We start from the raw sequence: 20,147 nt of genomic DNA on the forward strand, positions 1-20,147 counted from the left end.
TACACTGGCGTGACACCTCTGACTTTAGAGAAGCAGTTCGTGATTTACTTTGGGGCAAGGGCAGAATCAGGTTTGGTTTTGCATCGTAACCTGTACAGACAACAGCTCTCACTGGAAACTTCTTGGGTATATTTAAGAATACTTCAATATATATAAGCATATTTATAGCTTTCTCATTTTTATAAGGATAATTCATGTGTTTCTAGTACCTCTCGTTATTAAATATTTCTAAGCTAAATCCAGGATAGATAAATTATGGCTGGTTTCTTTTGAGTAGGGGAGCCTGCCTAAATCATTGCCACATTCTTCCCATAGCAGTAGTTTAAAATTAATAGCACATGCAGAGGAAAAACTAAACCCTTTGACGTCACTCCCGAAATGAGGAAACATAAACAAAAAAGGCTTCACTCCTCTGAGCTGACAGTGCGGATGCGGATTGGTCTGCTCTCCCGTGCCTGTGCCAGTTGACAGCACCTCCCAGCCCTGCACGGCCTTCAGCTCGCTAACACAGGCAGACAGACTGCAGCAAGCTCAGCTCTACCCCAGCCCTTACACTGGCAGAAAAGTGCACTCTCTTCCCGAATCTTTTTGCTTCTTAAGGTGGTTTTATTGGCTGGGTTGGGGGACTTGGGGAGCTTTTCTTTTCTTTTTTTTTTTTCTTTCTTTTTTTTTTTTTTTACATTTTTACATTTTATTTTTATTCTATTTTTATTTTTGTTTGCTGTTGTTGCTTAATTCCATTCCTAACCCTGGATGCAGTTACTGGATTCTGCAGTACAAGTCTTCATGAACAAGCTGCACCGCTTAGAGATTTCACGGCATTCAAAGGTCACAGAACTGCCACTATGGTTAAATGTCTTGTTTAATGGTTGAGGTATGTACAGCAAATCTAAAAGAGGCAGCATGATTATTTTTGAAGGGGAACTAAAATTGTGAGGGGGAGAGGGAGATAATACTATTACTTAGTGGAAAAGATTTTTACTGGTGATTGTTACTACAGCAACCAAATTTTTGAATTTCCTCCCTTTTGCTTTTTATTCCATCTAGATGAAAATTTTAACTTATGTTGATTTAACCATTTGATGGCAAAAGAAGATTGTAGAAATAATCTGTTACTGTAGTCCTTTCTGGCTCCACTGAGGAAAGTGTGATTGCTTTTTCAATATGTTTTCCTACTGCTCTGTGGCAGGAGAGGAGATCTGGGGCTTGACTGGCTTAGATGAGGGGAGAAGAAAGCAGAAACTCATTCTTGTCCTGAGGGGTCTGTGAGTTTGCCTGAGAGTTAGAGCAGAGAAAGAAAGCATTGGAAATAAACAGATCAAGCAGAAAAGAATAACAGCCTCATTTTTAAGAGTATGTGTACTACTTTTTGGGGGAGGGTTAGGGGTTTAACTACATGATAAGATTGCTTTACTTGGTTCGGGTTCAGAAGTTCAAAACATAGAAGCAGCACTTTGACTTTTAAGCAGATCCTCAGTGGGAAGGGAGGGAGTGGATTGTCTTATGTCAACACCAGTTTTCAGTTAGCTTTTGCTACTTAAACAGAGAAAAGTGGAAATTTGCTTGGAAGCTGAAGTAACACAGCCTGACAGCTGTTTGACGGCATATAGGTTCAATTCATATTTGAGCTAGTGAATTGCTTTGACTGCGTATTGCAGCATTACAGTGGGCAGTGGGTGCTGCAGGAAACAAAAGCAACTGCTAGCATGAAACTAACACTGTGATTCTAAAATACAAAACAAGGAGTCACTTCTCAGAGCTTGTGTTTGTGTGTGCATGAGTGGTCTCAAAAATAATTTCAGCCAACACAGCTGATTTCTGTTGTTGATTGGATTAATATAAAGGTATGCTCAATGACTAGCAATCTTCATATTTTCTCACTTTGTGAAATAAGATGTTTTACAGCTCTTTTTGTGATGTTGCTGTAGATATAAAACCTCTGTAATATGAAAATCTTTTAGTTTAAGATTTATACCTGAAAAAATAATTCATATAACAAGGAACAGAACGTAAGCACAACTACCTCACACAATGCACCTCAAAGGGTTAAAAAAATTAACTACATTAGGCTGAAGCGTGCTAGCTTAAGGACTGCAAAAATATTAGCTCTGAAATGCAGAGGATGTGATATGTGCTATGAATGGACAATTGCTATTCTGCAGTGCCTGGTGGGAAAACAAGGACTTTGTGTATTGCAAATGCATAACTGCAGCTCCTCCATTTCCTTTGCTGTATCTTCACTGATGACTGCAGAAACAAAGAGGCTTGTCACAGATAAACTCTTTAATGCTCCATCTCTTTGAAGATACTTGAGGATATTTTATATATCCTCCAACAACCCAAAGTCAAGCATCGTCTGTTGAACTGTTTTCTGTAATCCCATGCCATTCTTTCCTCCCCAGCCCTTCCCAAAGTCTAACTATGTGAACTGCCAGCTGTTTTCAAAAACTAAAGCACTACTTCTTTAGCTCCAAGCTTAGGAAGGTTAATATAGTGTTTGCTAGATGATTAATCAGTAAATTTGACTAAGGGGAAGTTCTCAGTCTATAGGAACTATTGCCTGTTCTGTAAGGAAAAACCCTGTAAAAAGTTTCCAAAAGACAATCTGTAAGACATTTGTTCATAATAATTTCCAAAAATTGAATTATTCATTTCTTTTGGAAAACATTTTTTAGAGAAGCTTAGTTTTTAAGCACTGTGATCTACATTTTGCTGCATCTGTGTTTCATAGCAACTGCTACTGGTGATACTAATATTAAATACGTTAAGTGGACTTCAGCTGAGGAAATGACACTGTTTCTCTACTTTAGTAAGAAAAGTTTATCTGCAATGCTTTCTCTGAACATTCTGAATTCAGCAGTAAGAATAAACTACAATATAAGATTGGCCTCTCTGCAGTGGATGAAATGCTTGCTGACATTTGCAGTCACAATGTGTCAAAAAAACCACTGTATTGCAGAAGTTTCATATGATATGAATGACTGCTTATTCTGAGTTTATTTCCTTAGGATGGACAAGAGTTGACATTAGTGAAGTTCTAGTGATTCAGAAGAGTAAGGCATGCTCTTCTGAGTCTGATCCAATGTTTTGCAGATCACTTCTTTAAAACGTGAAATGTTTAATTCTGTAAACTTACACATGTACCATTACAACAGCATCTGTTTCCTCCCCTTCCTCCCTGTTTATGTGCTTTCCTCCTCTGAAACTCAGGCCTCTGCTTGCCCTTTCCAGACCTTTAGGTAGGTCATTGATGCAGACTGATTTTCCAGCGTCTTCATTACAATTATGAAGTATAATTGAGACATTCAATCACACATAATCCCTTTCACTCACCCCATAGTTCTTCTACCAATAGTTAAAGCATATTTTAATGAGAAACAGTCTGAAAGTTGATATTTTATAATGCATATATGATTTCCTTGTAATTTTTCAGTCTCATAGGGGAAAGGGTTGTACTGGTAATGTCCTTTATAGGAGATGTATGAAGCAGAAATGACAGCTACCAACCAAACCATTACTGTCAAGAGACTAAAACCTGATGCCTCTTTATTTAGTAATAAGAAATGTTTAAGATCTAGTCTGTCCTTTAATCAAGCTACACATACAGCCAAGAGCTCTTAATGCAGTTGGGCTAACCGAAAAACAAGTCATTTGGGGCAGCCAAGAAGATATCTTGTGTAAATAATCATTCTTAGCAAACTATTATTCATTTTTTCTCCATTTTTGTGCTTGAAATTATTACAGTGCTCCATGTGTTTGTCACAGGATGACAGTAAAAGGGACAGCTGCGATCCTACCTGCTGCCAGAACAAAATTGTTTTGTAAAAGAAACAATGGTTCGGTATTTCTCCTCCCACAACCATATTGGGTGGATGATGGGATTCTCTACATTGGAATTATAGCATGTATTTTTGTTGTTCCCAGCTAGAAAGAAGGCTTATCCTTGCAGAGACATCATTTTTTACACTTTCAGTGAAACATTGACTTTATATCTAGTGTGAAAATTGTTCTTTTCAGTCACAAGCTTCCGGATGTGGAACTGATGTCATTTAGAGTTTATATCCTGGGGCTACTTGGACACACAGACTTGTAGCCTAAGTGTCCAAAGCAGTTCACAAGTTCCAACGCTTTTTCTTTCTCTGGCTAACACAAGGTGTGTCTTTTTAGGCAGCTAAAGCTAAAAATGGTAGCTGAAAAGCTGGGCCACAAAAATGAGCATCACATAAGCACTCAGACAAGCGTGGCTGGTAACCTTTTTCTATGATTTTACAATAAATGAATAGAAATAAAAAAAATTGTTTTCTGATAGTGGTTGGTATTTTTCAGGCCTGAAGTATTAGCTTTGTGTAAATACTAGAGAGAGAAAATGTATTTGTTGTACTTAAGACAATTTATTTAATTAATTTATAGAAATTTAAAACGCAAAGTCAACTTCTGAAAGATTTTTTAGCAAAATGATTTCTTCATTATCTTCCTGGAAATTGTTTAGAACACTTTTTAATTTTATGTTTACTGTTATTCTTACTACAGTGGCAACCCAACAATATTGGAAAATTAGAAAACAATATTTGAACCACTGAACTTATCATTTCTTTCTTCCTGTAACAGACTGTAGGATTCAGGAGATATATTGCTAGGGTTCACAGTGCTCAGGTATGAGCTAGTGATATCTACCCATTTTAAAGCCTCCAGTTTTAAAGTGGAAAATTAACAAATCAGAATCAGGTTAGATAGAAAGCAATTCCAGAAACCAGATTTTAGTGGCAAAACTGTAAGTGGAAAGTTTGGGGCAGTGGCAATTCTCAAAAAACAACAGTCAAAAGATTTAAGCATTTCCTTTGCACTCGTTTAATTATGTTGTATCTACAGTCCATCAATGTTGTAATTTAACTTGCTCTGATCTTAGAAAGTGAAAAATTTATAGCTATAATTTTATTATGTAAAAAGTGTTGAACTATAGAAATTAAACTAATGAAAGGGCCCTATTGAGTTCGATTTTCTTATGCTGTTCTTCTTTCCAGTAGGAGTTGTGAGTCAGAACGGATGAGAACTCAGTTTAGCTACTTATTTAAGCCACATAGTCTCATGATGGTATATGATATGCTTATACTAGCTTACTTTCCAGCCAAATAAGACATCCAGGTTGCCTGGATGGATAAACATAGTTGATGATCTCTCCTTCTTAATAGACGGGGAGGAGCAGTTAGGATTCTCCTAGTTACACAAAAAGACAAATCTAGCTAAAGAAAAATTGCATACAGACACAAACAGTAATATTTATTTCTCTTTGAGTAGGTTATTTTTAAAATAAGAAACAAATATTTAGAAGAAGATAGTTGCAGAGGTATTTTTTTTTTCCTTAGCTGGTACGTTTATACTAGTCACCCACAAAAATTCCTGGTATGAGACAACTCACCAACTAATATCTCACTATAGTGTGTGTTAATGCTGGCAGTGTAAGTTTTTTAAAAGTAGAGCACAAAATATTCTGTCAAATTAAGGTTAGCTTACTGTCACAGAGGCAAAAAAGCACAGTTGTGTGTGTGGGGCTACTGCTGTCGGTACCTGTATAGAATTTTTCACATGGCTGTTCATAGCAGAGTTTGTGATACTAACCCATCTGGATGCAGGAAAGGTGTCTTAGAAAGGACAATCATTACCTTTCCAAGAATAAAGTGGGATGTAAGCATGTTTTGACTGAATATGCAGCAACTCAGGGTTGGCTCAAAGAAATACACCATTTGTTACAGTGAAATTAAGAAAACTCCACTTCAACTAGAGAACATCCAGGGCATGATATTGAGCTACTGTGTAATCACTTCTGCTGTTTGGAAATTGCCCTTTATTTCTTCTAAAAGAAAGGGTTTGTACTCTCATGTTCCTATTTCCTTTCTTTCCCTCTATCCAAACTTTTTCCCACAGAACACTTCCTGCAGCGCCTCTGAAGACTGGCTAATCTCTGGGCCTTGTCCTAATATGGGGTGGCAGACATACCTCTAGCGTTCAAGGACTCATCCCTTAGAAAGATGGATGATAATTCCTAGGTTGTTGCTGTGCTTTAGAAATGAACATATATTGACATGAGATCCCTTCATACTTTCCCAGGCATTCAGCTGTCATCCAAAGGGTGTAGCTATTTTCCGCTTTATGTGTGATGATCCTGGTATAGAATGACCCAGAGGACAGCATCTGCTTAATATTTCTGTAGAAAAGCACCAGTTTCCCAAGAAACTGAAGGTGTAGCAGTGCTGTGAGCTTCAGTTATATATGCAGCTGCACACCGAAGTACACTAAACGTGGGCAAAATCTGACGTCTGGGTTTGCCTTTCCCTCAACTTATCACTTATACTTGGCTTTAAACCTCTGAGAAGGTTAGATAGAATGAGGACTTTGCTGCATGCCAGGCTGCTAGAAAGGAGGAAAAGACCTCACATAGGCACCCAGAAATAGATGAAAGCAGAGAAAGATTAAAGCAGAGAGAGATGAAAGATGCATGAAGTCTTCTTGGAAAAAAAAGCACACTTCTGGCTTTGAGCTAACTGACAACCATCTTTAAACAGGCTACTGTCCCTCTCTGTTTCTAATGGTGTGATATGGCTGAGATCTATTTTACTTACTCGTAGGCATTTCTGTTTCACACACTGCCATAATATCTGAGAGTCTATTAATAACAATGTTCAGGTGGCATCAGAACTGCAATCACAAATTTAATTAGGCAGTGAATCTCCAGTAAAATCAATATGGTCTTTAGAAGACTGTAAGACAGCCATAAAAACAATAATTAGTTCTGATGAACAAAGAAGAACTTGTACACATCAGCAAAGGAAGGGAGGAAGCTTTGCCTCTCCAAGTCTTGAGAGGACAGAAAGTTGCTTTCTGTTTTAACAGACCTGAGGACACTGTTATTAAAAAAAACCCTCTGTCTGTCTATTGAAAATGCCATTATAGTACTAAATAAAGTGGAAAACAATATACTGTAGGGAGAGAATTACTATATTGCTAGCATAATTTCCAAATTCTAGAATTCTGTTATGAAAAAAAACCCTTTTATTTTGTTGAACAAACTATGGGTGCCAGCTAGAAAAAGAAAACTAAAATGTATCCCTTTGCCAGCAAATATCTCAGGTGCACAGTTGCTTTGTTCTTGTAGGACTGTTTTAAAAAGCAGAATGACTGAAAGACAGAAAGACGTCTCAAATTGTATTAGTGTGTGAGTATAAAACAGCATGGTTCCACCGAGATGGATAGGACTCCATCAACTGACATTTGCGAAAGATCAGACCTGCTGAGCTTTCAGATCTTACAAGCACTACTTCTCTTCACCAGTTAAATCAAATTTTAGGCTCATTAGCCTTTTGCTGTACGTGTTTAATTTCCACAACTTCCTTACCACTGCAATACCATCAAGCTACTTTTTGATGGCTCCAGAAGAGTTGCATTGCATTTTTTTCCCATTCATCACCCTCTAAACATCCCTTTTCTCCTTATCTTTATCACAGAAAAAAAAGTCTTTACGAAATTTTATTTGAAATCACAACCTCACAGTTAATATCTAGCTTATTTGCTAGCATCTGTAAAAATGTATATATTTGTAATACAGAGGGTGCTGTTCCCGCTTGTTTTCAATGTAGGCCATGATCTGATTCAATGACACAGCTATGCAAGAAATAATTTGAAATGTTGGGGAATAACAACGAAACAGTAATTTTGTTTAGGGACCAACATGTACTAGACTGTATCAGGAGATATTTTTCATGTGGTAGGGCTGTAACCGCCTGTCTCTTTGAACCACAAAACTATTTCAATAATAATAATATCCACTACCAAAATATAATCTCTGTAATAGTATGGTAACAAAAAACACTGCAACATGAGGATGTTGAATGATGTTCATGCTATATATCATCATCAAAGCCCATAGAATCGGTCAAGCTTTCAAAAAAAATAGAATCTGCTTTAGTCTGTAAATGAAATGGCCAGATCTGAAAAATTGCTGTGCATGAGAGTTTGACTGGGAAATGTTTTCCTATTCTTGCTCAGAGAGAAGAACCCAACAGCTTGTGGTTAGTGCTCTCAAAAAGGTATAGAAGGGAAACAATCACGTTCCCTCTCTACTTGTGTTGGCTTGCCTATGGTGGACTATGACTGCAGTGTCCCATAGAGGTTGAACGCTGCCTTCAGAGCGCCTGGCAGACAGAGCCCATGGCTCGCTGCCCCGCTCTGACCCTCAGCATGAAACTAGAGCTTCTTCATTGCTGAAGCGGTACATGAAGGTTGTCCTAGACAGATCTCCACCTGCAACTCCAGGAATTCTGTCCTGAAGAGCCTTTCTGATAGGTATGTTCTCCAAATGAGCACCTCCTCCCATGCAGGTTTTGTTTCAACAAACTGTCAAATTCAAGAGGAAAGCCCAGATATATTTTGAGGGCAAAAAATATCTCACCACTACTATAGAATTCCCTGTTTGCTTGTGAAGGCTGATAGGCACAGATACTTTGCTTGTTTTGGGTGCCTGATAGCAGGAAGAGGTAACTGAAAATCTGGTTCTAATCTGGTGATCATTTTGAAAAGTCTGCTTAGATCTTTTTACTTCACTGTACCTGAACTGAAAGCTCGAAGCCTTCCATTTCCAAAGCATTGAGCAATCTTCTTCTCACCCTCCTCCTAATAGGCCTAGTACTACATTTGCTTCTATTTTGAAAATAAGTAAAAAAAATAACAGCACTCCATACTTTATTGATGTGTTAACTGTATAGTGCTGAGAAGATTATTTCTTTGTGTTAAGACTTCTTTCTAGTGATTATAGTTTTTTTGTCTGTGAAACATACTTGCTTTAAAAAGAGGTCTATACATTCGTCACAGATGTACTGTTCTTCTGTCCTTCACACAGATATAGGGCTTCTCTAGCTGACTAATGGACTGTGAAATTCTATTTGGGTTTGGGTTTTGGGGGTATTTGGGTTTTTTTTTTTCTCAAACACCATATCAAGCATTATTTTAAATCCAGTAATGTGAGAAAGGGAAGATTATAATGTTTAAACATGTCAGCTGGTCAGAAAGCCTCTTGGGCGGCAACTTTACATTCATCTGGACCTCCTAATGCACAACTCCATCTTGGTCTCACCATGTTAGAATCTTTAAATTGGTATTCACAATTTTATTCAGAAACATGCAAAACATTACTTGGCTAATCTTTTTTTAACTTTTCATCATATTAACTACTGATGTGAACAAACTTGAGCTGACTGCTGTTGTTTTCTGAGTATTATTAAAAACTATTTCACATTTCATAAAAGAATAAAGTAAAAGGCATATAATGTCAATTTGTGTTTTGCATTGCAGCTTTTTATGATAGCTGATGAAAATTAGTGTAACTAAACAAACCATTCTCTAAAAAAGTCTCAAAATATCCAGATGCTTAAAATGCAGAAAATAATTAGCAGAGAGGTCTCAGTGCTACATAGCAACCCTTTAATTGTCATCTGTTGACAGTACTTCAATTGTTGACCTTCTTCAGCTCTCATTTTAGGAGAGCTTCAGAAGCCTCTGAACTACTCAATTTCTAGAGACATTTTCTAAAAGATTATATTGAAAGGGCATTTCTCCTTTTTGACTCCCTGTGATCCTCATTTTCTCATCAGAGCAGTCATCTAAAAATCACCTTTTCATCACACTGATTTATAGGTTCTGTTCCAGGAACTAATGCTGTTTCTCTTACTAGCAGACAGAAAATTAGTCACAAACTGATGTTAACATCTTCTTCATTACCTAAGTTGTTTTACACTTTATTAAGTTCAACACAAGCGAATCTAATGCTTTTGAACAAACCAGAGAGCTCTTGTCCATGTTTCAAATATGCAAGACAATAATTAGTTTATAAAGTCACTATTGTAAGTCCGTCTCTGTGGCAAACTGAGATCTCAATTGTGAAATCACTGAATTCTGCAGAGAAGTGCCACTTGAGTGCAGCAGAGAGAAAAAAATGTTTTAGCTAATTTACATTAAAAAGTCAAATATAAGTAATACAGTTGCTCCTGTGGTTCCCATTGGGAGATGAGATTCAATACATTTGCTATATTCTACCTTTATATTTGACACACTGCAGGTTTGTCTATGCTGGCAACAAAGAATCTGCACTTTAGAGAGTGATAGAGTGGTTCTGAGGTATAGGATACCTGTAGATATCAGTGACAAGGATACCAAGAAAGCTTTCATTAAGGGTCAGTCCATCACTAGGTGTTTCTACCAAAATCACCAGTGATAGTGTAATTTTCAGCTGGTCCTTTAAATTACCCTCACAGCTTTTCAGAGCACCTGCTGAGCACAGGTGGTTTATTGATTGATGTTGCTTTGCATCTTGCCCATGAACCTCAAGCAGTATTCCTGAAGACCTTCTGGACAAGAAGAGGAACTCGTTGGAAAGTCAGCCACATAAAAGGGAATGGCCTTGGTCTTAGTCAAGGCAGCTGTGACGTTTTCAGGTATGATAAGTGCTAAGACATATTTCATGCTTCGTGCATGCAATGACATTTACTGTTCTATGAGAGCCTAGTATAAAAGGATAGATTCATGAAAATTATAAATTAGAAAGAGAATGTTGCTATGTGCTGGTGAATAAAGTTGGAGATTTTTGTAAAAGAGGATTTACAATTATTATTTTTACAAATAGAGACATATAAACAAAGTTTTAGTTTCACTTGGTCACTCCAAAACTTTTCCTTTAAATTAAGATTCTTTTAAGGACCAAACTCAGAATTTGCAAAATTATCCAGTTCTTTAAAAAGTTTTGGGAAGCCTATTTTGAAACGTGGAACTGGAGAATGCATGCTCAGGCAAATATTTTACATTCCTCACTGCTCAGAAATACAAAATAATATTCTCTTTTCTTTTCCCTCAAATTCTCAAGCTTTTGCTTAATGCACTGTTTCTTCTTCGTACATATTTTATATTAGATTTACAGAGGTTGCTTGTTACTTGTAAAAACTTTCTATTTTTTTCTTTTCTCACTTTTTTGAAATTTTCCTTTTCTCTTTCAAGAGTAGAAAACCAAAGACCAGAAAATAGCAGAAAATAGACTTTTCTTATTACTGCATTTAGGGATCAAGAATTTTGTATCTAACTGATCTGAAAAAAAAAAAAAAAAGTAAAGTCAAAGGAAAGAGAATCTTTTGTTTTGTGATTCTGGACCTTACAACTATGCTGCCTTCTGAATTCTGAGCAAATTGTTATGGGAAGTTGATGCATCATCTTAAGACAGTCTGTAGGCAGGCATAAAGTTCATCCGCATGAAACACCAGAAACATTTCTGATCATGATTGATAAGAGTGAAAAGGAGATAGACAAGCAGAAATGGTCTCAGAGACTTTGGATCCCAAATAGGAACATGGTATCATGTTCAGACTCATACCAAGTGAAATGCTAACCTAGGAAAAATTGTATTGAGCTAAGAGATTATTTAAGGCTATTTCTCTATGTTGCAACGTGTTTTGCAGTACCAGCAGAGTATGAAAATGTTGCCTCTAACACACTAATAAGATCAGTAAGATTTAAGTAAGATATTCCTATTCCCCACATGTAGAAGCATGGAAATACAAATGTATAAAATGCTAATCTTTGGAAATTACTTCTTTATCTGCATATAAGTATCTTTTAGGAGATTCAGTCTTCTGTCCCTCCAGATTTTCTAGCTCAGAAATAATTTATTTAGTGTTTAAATGTAATCTTTAGGTCTTCTGTTCTCTGTGTATGAATCTAGTTGTTTGCATCACAACCAAACATTTGTGTAAGCAGTATGTCTTGACAGTTTTCTGCTGTAGAAATTTGCCGTTTCATAAAAAAAAAAAGAAATTGTTATGGAAAATTGATCTGTATCTTAGAGATATGGAGTTCTTCCTAAACTGACTTCAAGCACCTATTTGATTTTTTTTTTTTTTTAATTATAAAAGTGAAGGGTTCCATTCACCTACCATATGCACAGTGGGTGCAAACTGCACCCATTTCCCACTGGAAACAAACACAGGCTTGTTTCAGCAGGCAGGGTGGAAATCTTACGTACCTTGGAGCTATGCTCCCTACCTTCACACCCACAGCAGAGACTACTATATCATCTGATCCCACTGCTCTGCTGACAGTGCACCTTTCCTTCATGTCACTGTCCACATCCAAAAGTGCATGGCTCCTACGAGAATCTCCCTCAGAGGATTCGTCATCTCTGACCTAAAATCCCTGGCTCTGCTTTGCATTGTGCAGGCAGGGCATCGGCAGAGAGGGAGTGAAAGGGTGGAGAAGGAAGAAATAGGAAAGGCTGGATACAGAAAACGATGGTGAAAAATTTTACTCTATCTTGCTATCTTAAACATTAGTAATAAAGCACCTTGCTCCATCCAATACTGACTATAAAATTGCTGATATTAAGTCTTTTTCTTCTCTTTCTCCTTGTTTCCATCAGGTCTCAAACTTTTAACCTCCAATATTTCTATGCTGTCTGCCCATAGATATATTTAATGAGTTTAACACCATGGTACTTAGCATCTTGGGTCCGGCTTTAAGCAGATTTCTTTACAACAGTTGACCACACAATTCTAGTGACATAGAGGCTGTCTCAGCATCAGGATAAAGATTTTATGTATAGGAGTCATCTCTGCAAAACTACAAAATGAGCTGCTAAGAAACTGAGGATTATTTTATTCCTGAACTCTTCCATTTCCAAGTGCAAAATATATTCAAATTTTTCTAACAAAGACAATAATTGAGAAAACAATGTGCCCAGGTGGCCAAGAAGGCCTATGGCATCTTGGCTTGTATCAGAAACGGAGTGACCAGCAGGTCCAGGGAGGTGATTCTCCCTCTGTACTCGGCACTGGTGAGACCGCACCGTGAGTACTGTGTTCAGTTCTGGGCCCCTCACCACAAGAAGGATGTTGAGGCTCTGGAGGGTGTCCAGAGAAGAGCAACGAAGCTGGTGAGGGGGCTGGAGAACAAGTCTTATGAGGAGCGGCTGAGAGAGCTGGGGTTTTTTAGCCTGGAGAAGAGGAGGCTGAGGGGAGACCTTATTGCTCTCTACAACCACCTGAAAGAAGGTTGTGGAGAGGAGGGAGCTGGGCTCTCCTCCCAAGTGACAGGGTTCAGGACAAGGGGGAATGGCCTCAAGCTCCACCAGGGGAGGTTCAGGCTTGACATCAGGAAAAAATTTTTCACAGAAAGGGTCATTGGGCGCTGGAACAGGCTGCCCGGGGAGGTGGTTGAGTCACCTTCCCTGGAGGTGTTTAAAGGACCAGTGGATGAGGTGCTGAGGGGCATGACTTAGGGAGTGTTAGGAATGGTTGGACTCGATGACCCAGTGGGTCCCTTCCAACCTAGTGGTTCTATGATTCTGTGATTCTATGATTCTATGAAAACAAGTTATATATAACAAGATACTACAGTCCTAGTTTATGCAGTACTGGAAAATATTGACTCTTGAGGATGAGGGATAAAATAGTAAAAAACTCTAAGAGTGCTAGAAGTATATTTGAGTTATAGAAACAAGAAGCAATAAGGATCATTATTTATTTACTCCTGAACACTTATTAACCTACAGAACACTTATTAACCTCATTAGATCATCCGGTAGCATCTCATTGCACGTGCATATTTGGACCACTCACACAATCTGTGAGAATTTATTATGGAATTTTTGCTTAATATGTGAAAGAAAATTCATGGTGGCAGTACTTGCAAATAATGTGTTCCACACAACAATAATATGGTCATACATTTTTTTTTTCATAAGGAGAATGGTAATTTTAAATACTCTGAATGTTTTAGATCTCCAACAATGTATTTAATCGTGTGAATAGTTTGGCATGTAAGAGTGTTTGAATACTGAGCAAATTACAGTGTCTCTGCAGGTCTTGACAACACCAGTTCAAAGTACCAGCAAATGATTACTCAATTATTATAAAATTTTAGAAGTTGTATAAAATTTTATTCAGTGGTGGTTTTGGAAAACTGACAGAATATTGTCTGTGGATTTGATATATTTGTATTTCCTTCTTAATTTTATAACTATATAAAATTCTGAATTGTTTGTGAGTTATTGAATACAAATATGGAAAAAAAAACAGGATCTAACAGAAATTCACACAATGAAAGATCAGATTGATGACTGGATGTTTAACCTGTCAAGAGGTCCTGAAAAACTGCACGATACAGAAAACCCGTAGATGTAATCTAAATTCCCTCCTTATACCTGCAAGGAGAAGTCTGCGTGGCTTTGTGATAATCTTCCTTGTATGGAAGAGAGTCGTATGTGTTACATAAACAAAGAAAATATTATTTTTTTTTCAGTTTTTGTATTCAGTTGACATGAGTCTGATAACAAGAAAAATCCTGCTCTTCTGTTTTATCAACTTATCCTTGTGGGTTTAAGTGTTTTACATAAGTTCTATGTTAATATTCTGGCAACTTATCTCTACTGCATATTGTTTTGAAGAGCCAAACCACCTAACAGTTCAAATCTTTCTGGGATTTGCCTCATTCTTTCATTGTGATATAGTAAGGTTAACACTGCAGTTCCGTAGCCTTCACCATATCTCCCAACAAACATTTGTTCATAAATAAATGAGTTTGGCAACGTAATCTCATGTTCTTGTCACTAGTACATCAGCAAATCAGGCTACACCTCTGCCTGGATTCCAGCTTCTTAATCATTCTGAAGAAATTTGAAATAAATTTGCCTCCGGGCACCTGAGATTATTGTAACTAATGAAATAAGTTCTAGAAACTGCAGCAGTTCCTCTACAACTGTCTTTTAACTCTCACTTGAAATCCATATATTCCTCTCTCACTGCTACTCTAGTCTTTTTGAGCTTGTGCTAAATCCTCTGATGACGTCTTTCCCTTTAAGTGATTGCCCTTTGCATCTTCTTGGCACCAAGTTATTTTCAGCAAGCTGTACTCACAGAGCTGGCAGCTGTCCCAGGGAAGCTGCTCTGCCTCAGTGACATTTGCTATATGGGTATTTCAGAGTAAGGAATGAGCAAAGGTTACCCCATGTTTTACATCACTCCCAGAAACACCAAACTAGACAATTAGTGCCTGGTGACAAACGATGCACAAGGCCTCTAGGTTTTGTGACCTGGCTGATTCTTTATTTTCCCTATTCTTGTACCTCCACTTATACCAGTCACGTTGAAATTGTTCTTATAATTTCACTCCATAGAGCGTAGGAAGTCATGATAAAATATTCAGTATAGTTTAAATGCTAGGAAATAGTTTACCAGCTAAGAAACAAACCAAAAGCTCAATAAGATCTGGATATTTATATTCTTAGACTTTTGCTGCTCTAATATTTTAGGAGGAGACTGATTTCAGCCTGGAAAGTTACCATCACTCTTTCTTCCTAAAGCAGACAGGCAGCTGCTTTTTTTGCACAGCAAAACCTGTCGTTCTTCAGAAACAGAAATATCCTATCAGGAAACAACAAATACACAGAACAAACATACATGTATATCTGATGGTAAACAAAAGGAAGGCAACTGAGATTCCACAATTTCATTTTTTTAATTAAGTTCTTATTGTATTCTGCCTGCTGGAAGTTTAGTCTACAAACCTGTTCAGCTATGTCTTCCACAGATTTCTGAAGGCTGTTTGTGAATCATGTGCTCCCTGACTTGCCTGCCCTCGGACCATTACTTGATGAGAAGTCTCTCTGGCGATGCCTCACAGTGTAGGTGACAAGTCACCAAGCACACCCAGTGGTGCCATTGGTGGCCTTAGTTAGCCATTTCTGACTCTCCCTGGGGACTGTTCTGCCCTAGACATGAGTGATTGAGGTCTTCTGTTATATCAGGGTGTATCAATGCTCTTTATTATCACTGTCTGCCTAATATTATTGAGAGGGTTTTTCTTCCTCCTGATGGGGCAGGTTCTGTACAAGTGTGTTATGATGGTCCTAATGAAGAACATTGTTTTCTGAGTAACCTCAGGGAGAAAATTCACTTAAATGAGGATGAAGAAGGGAAATAATAAGTCAAACGCCAGGGTTAAATGCAGAAAACCTGAAGTAGCGACATTAAGCCAGACCATACTGGTGAATCATCTTAGTACCAACTTAGTAGACTTTAACTCATACTTCATCTTTCCATATTGACCCTTAATACTAATACGTAGAAAATCACAGATCACAATCTTAATTTTCTCTTTTTTAAGTGAGAAAAAAATGCGTTCATCAAATTTCATGACAATATATAGAACGGATTTTTTCCCTGATATATTTTTTCTACAAATTGTATGAAACTATCTCTGAGGAGTAAAGATTTAGAGCAAGTACATTAATATAAAATACTGTCCTTTAAAAAAAATAAATTCAGTTCAATACTATGATTAGCTAGGCGAGCCTTCCAAACCTACTTAGAGATCTTTTTATTAAATCTTTTAAAACGGATTTGTTTCAGCAGAAAGATAATTTACAATGCAAATGGGAATTTTCACATGAACGAACTGAGTAGAACACTTGTAAAAATGAGTATCGCTAGACACAGGTTCAATACTACGAGAAAAAAAATCACTGATCCATAACATCCTTTTCTAATATAACACAAAGGATGCCTAAAGTGCTAATTTTCAAGTACAGATTAAGAACAGCTTATAAAATCAGAGGTATCCATAATACATTGCTATTTGGGGGTTTCTGTATGCATAATAATCATGTCAAATAAGCAAATCCCATAGCAATTTGGGAATACTATTTCTCATAATTCAAATACAAATGTCAAATGGTCACATGGCAGTTAGCAGCAGATTGCTACAAGTCCAGTCCACAACAACCATCTATTTCAAAACTGCAACACACTCCTGCAGTGTCTGAGTTCCACAGAGAGCATTTTTGTCTTCATTCATTTGCTTCATTATCTTTAAGGTAAGGTATTTCATCTCACTGTGAAAAAAATGTGGTTTTTTTAATACTGTGTTCTTTTAAGTGAAGGATGAACTTGAGAACTAGCAGAAAAAGGTATAAATCCCAAGTAATCTTCAGCTAAGGCATATTTGCTACTGGAAATATGTGAGAAGGAAGCTGTAATAGGTTTGTGATGTTTGCAGGAGGTAAAGGTCATATATTCATGTTTGAAAGTATGAATTTGTGTTCCACAGCATCAGGAAGAAATTTTCCGCCACCAGCATCAACATGTATGGCATCAAGATATAAATAGATGTTCGATATCCTCATGTGAATAAGACAAAATTACCTATTCCTGGCAATCAGATATGTGATTTGATGTTTTTTTTTCATCTGGTATGGCTTTTCTTAATGCGAGGTTATTCCTTTGTTGGACAGCTTAATTCTAACATATGGAAATACTTGTCAGATAAGATAATTCTAGTTCTATATTTAACAGAAAAAAATGAAATAAAAGAAATAATCTAATCAATACTTTTGTAGACCAGTGAACCTTCGATTGTGACAAATTATATTTTCCTTTTCTAACAGCAAATTTTGTCAAAGCTGATCTCTAAATTGTTTCATCATATCATAACAAAGTCTGGTATTCCTTTATAATACAAAATTAAAGACAGACCTGCGTGAAAGATAATGGAGTATTTCTTACTAGTAAACATTTTTTCCTACTTTTTTACACTCTGTGCACTCACTTGCATTACAGTTACGCCTTTTCCCTCTGCCATCTCCACTGTGCTAGGAGCTGTGTAATAAAGGTGCTACACAAACAGCAAAAGACACAGCTTTGGTTGTTTAATTTGAAACGAAAGTCAAGTGTAGCAAATGGAAGAATAGGAGCAATGTAAGCATGCAAAAATAAGATTAGGCATTTGCATTGGTTTAAGTGTTGCATAAATTGATATCTCAATTTTTGTATGTTCAAATGAACTAATGAACTGTTGAACTTCAGATGTCACATTTTTATTGGTGATTAAGACATCATCCTTTATGTTTACTTCATAGTAAAAATATAACTTAAATTATTGGACTTTTTGAGGAATTCAAATTACACCTTTGTTAGTAGTTGCTTTTCTTGGTGCATGCTAGCTGAGTTAGATTAAGTTTTGAGCCTGCCTTTGAATCAGTCTCGGTCTGACTTAACAAAAACTTTGCAGGCTGTCTTAGTTCAAAATCCTTAATGACAACTTCTACAGAGATCATTAGAGGTTAATAGCTTATTAACAATCTGTGCTATAAGGCCACATCTGAAGCACAGTTTCTGATTCTGGGCTTCTCTGTATAGGAAAGACATGGAGTTACCGTAGCAAGTCCGGTGAAGGCCCGCAAAGGTGAATAATGACTTGGAGGATCTGTCAGTGCAGGGAGAGGGTGAGAGCCTGTTCAGCCTGGAGAAAAGAAGGCTCAGCAAAAGTCTTATCACTGTGCAGAAATAGTTGATGGAGAGTGTTAGGAAAACAAAGCCAGACAAGGGAAGAGGCAATCTCCAGAGGTCTCTTCCAACCTCTACCATCCTGTGACTCTGAGCAGTAGACATGGCAAATGCAAGATCAGTAGAGTGCCAAGCCCTGCATGGGACTGTCAGCAGACACCAGCTACAAACATAAATGTCAATTACATGATTTGCGGAGAGGACAGGAGAAACATCCCCCTATTAACAAGTTTTCTGTAACACAGAGGGGCAAGCTGAAAAATAATTTCAAGGAAATGTAGAAATTAATATCTTTACATCTTCAGCAAACCAATTCAGATAATTTAAACTTTGTTTCCAGCATGTTTCAGGTTATTTTGAGAATATTCTGTGATACCACTGTTGCTGCTCTTTTTAGTCCAATCAGCTTCTGTTGCAGTGCATCTAATCCACTAACTCACTTTCAACAGGGTACCTTCTTGCTAGTGGGAGTTCTAGGTTGCCTATGCCTAGGTATTTTTTGAGCACATCCATTAGTATACTATTAGAGTTCAAAAGGAACACAGTAGTAAATGTTACAAATCTAACACATGCTTTCATTCAGTATTTACACTTTTAGAAGATGAATAGGAAATCCACTTCTTATGTCGTTCCAAATAATTTCAACAACAGGTAATTTAAAGGCCTGATTTTGTTTGTGTTGTTTGTACGTGTGCACACGCCCAGGCATTGCTAATTGTTTCTCTTCCAAAGACAGTGAAGTCCACAAGGAAGCCATATCGTAATTTGCATATCATTTCCCTTTACAACTTCGATTTTTTTCAAGCATGTCTGCTGCCCGTGTTTATTCATGAGGGAGAATATTGCTGAACCCATTGATTAATAGCTTGTATTAGAGGGACAAGGTTATATGAAAGAGAGATAGAGAAGTGTCAGCTGCATATACTCTGCTCGAATAGCCTACTACAGCAAATTCATAACTAATAATTATTGTTAGTTATATATAAGTTATATATAAGTTATATAGTTATATATAAGTTATATATAAGTTATGAATCATAACTTATAATTCAGAGAGTTACATCCCTGAAAACTTCTAGGACTCTTGAAATCATAGAATGGTTTGAACTGGAAAAGACCTTAAAGACCATCTAGTGCCACAACCCCTGCCTTTGGCAGAGACACCTTTCACTAAATCAGGTTGCTCAAAGCATCATCCAGCCTGGCCCTGAACACCTCCAGGGATGGGGCATCCATGACTTGTCTGGGCAAACTGTTCCAGTGCCCGACCACACGCATAGTAAAAAATTTCTTCCTAATATCTAATCTAAATCTCCATTCTTTCAGTTTAAAACCATTACCCTTTGTCCTATCATTACACTCTGGTAAAGAGCCCCTTCCTAGCTTTCCCATAGGCCCCCCTTAGGTATTGAAAGGTCACTATAAGATCTCTCCTGAGTCTTCTCTTCTCCAGTCTAAACAAGCCCAACTCTTTCAGCCTGTCTTCATATGGGAGGTGCTGCAGCACTCTGATCCTCTGTGGCCCTCCTCTGGACTCACTCTTCACAGATCCTTCCTGTGCTGTGGGGACTCCAGAACTGAATGCAGGACTCCAGGTGGGGTCTCATGAGAGCGGAGTAGAGGGGGAAAATCACCTCCCTCAACCTGCTAGTCACACTTCTTTTGATGCAGCCCGCAGACAGTTGGCTTTCTGGGCCTCAAACACACATTGCGGGCTCATGTTGACCTTCTCATCCATCAGCACCCCAAAGTCCTTCTCTTCAGGGCTACACTCAATTC

General features: G+C 37.5%; 1 protein-coding gene across 2 annotated transcripts in view; it reads left to right on the top strand.

Annotated features, from left to right (window-relative positions):
- The first annotated feature begins 463 nt into the window (after positions 1 to 463).
- PDE7B (phosphodiesterase 7B) overlaps positions 464 to 20,147 on the top strand; it is a 180,455-nt gene continuing 160,771 nt past the window's right edge. For both annotated transcript variants that reach the window (XM_054061457.1, XM_009557468.2), the window contains exons 1-2: positions 464 to 600; positions 760 to 874. In XM_054061457.1, coding sequence (XP_053917432.1) covers positions 854 to 874 — 21 coding nt within the window. In that variant the 5' untranslated portion in view covers positions 464 to 600; positions 760 to 853. The remainder of the gene's footprint in view (positions 601 to 759; positions 875 to 20,147) is intronic.

Source organism: Cuculus canorus, chromosome 3, assembly GCF_017976375.1.
Source record: "Cuculus canorus isolate bCucCan1 chromosome 3, bCucCan1.pri, whole genome shotgun sequence".
Taxonomy (NCBI): domain Eukaryota; kingdom Metazoa; phylum Chordata; class Aves; order Cuculiformes; family Cuculidae; genus Cuculus; species Cuculus canorus.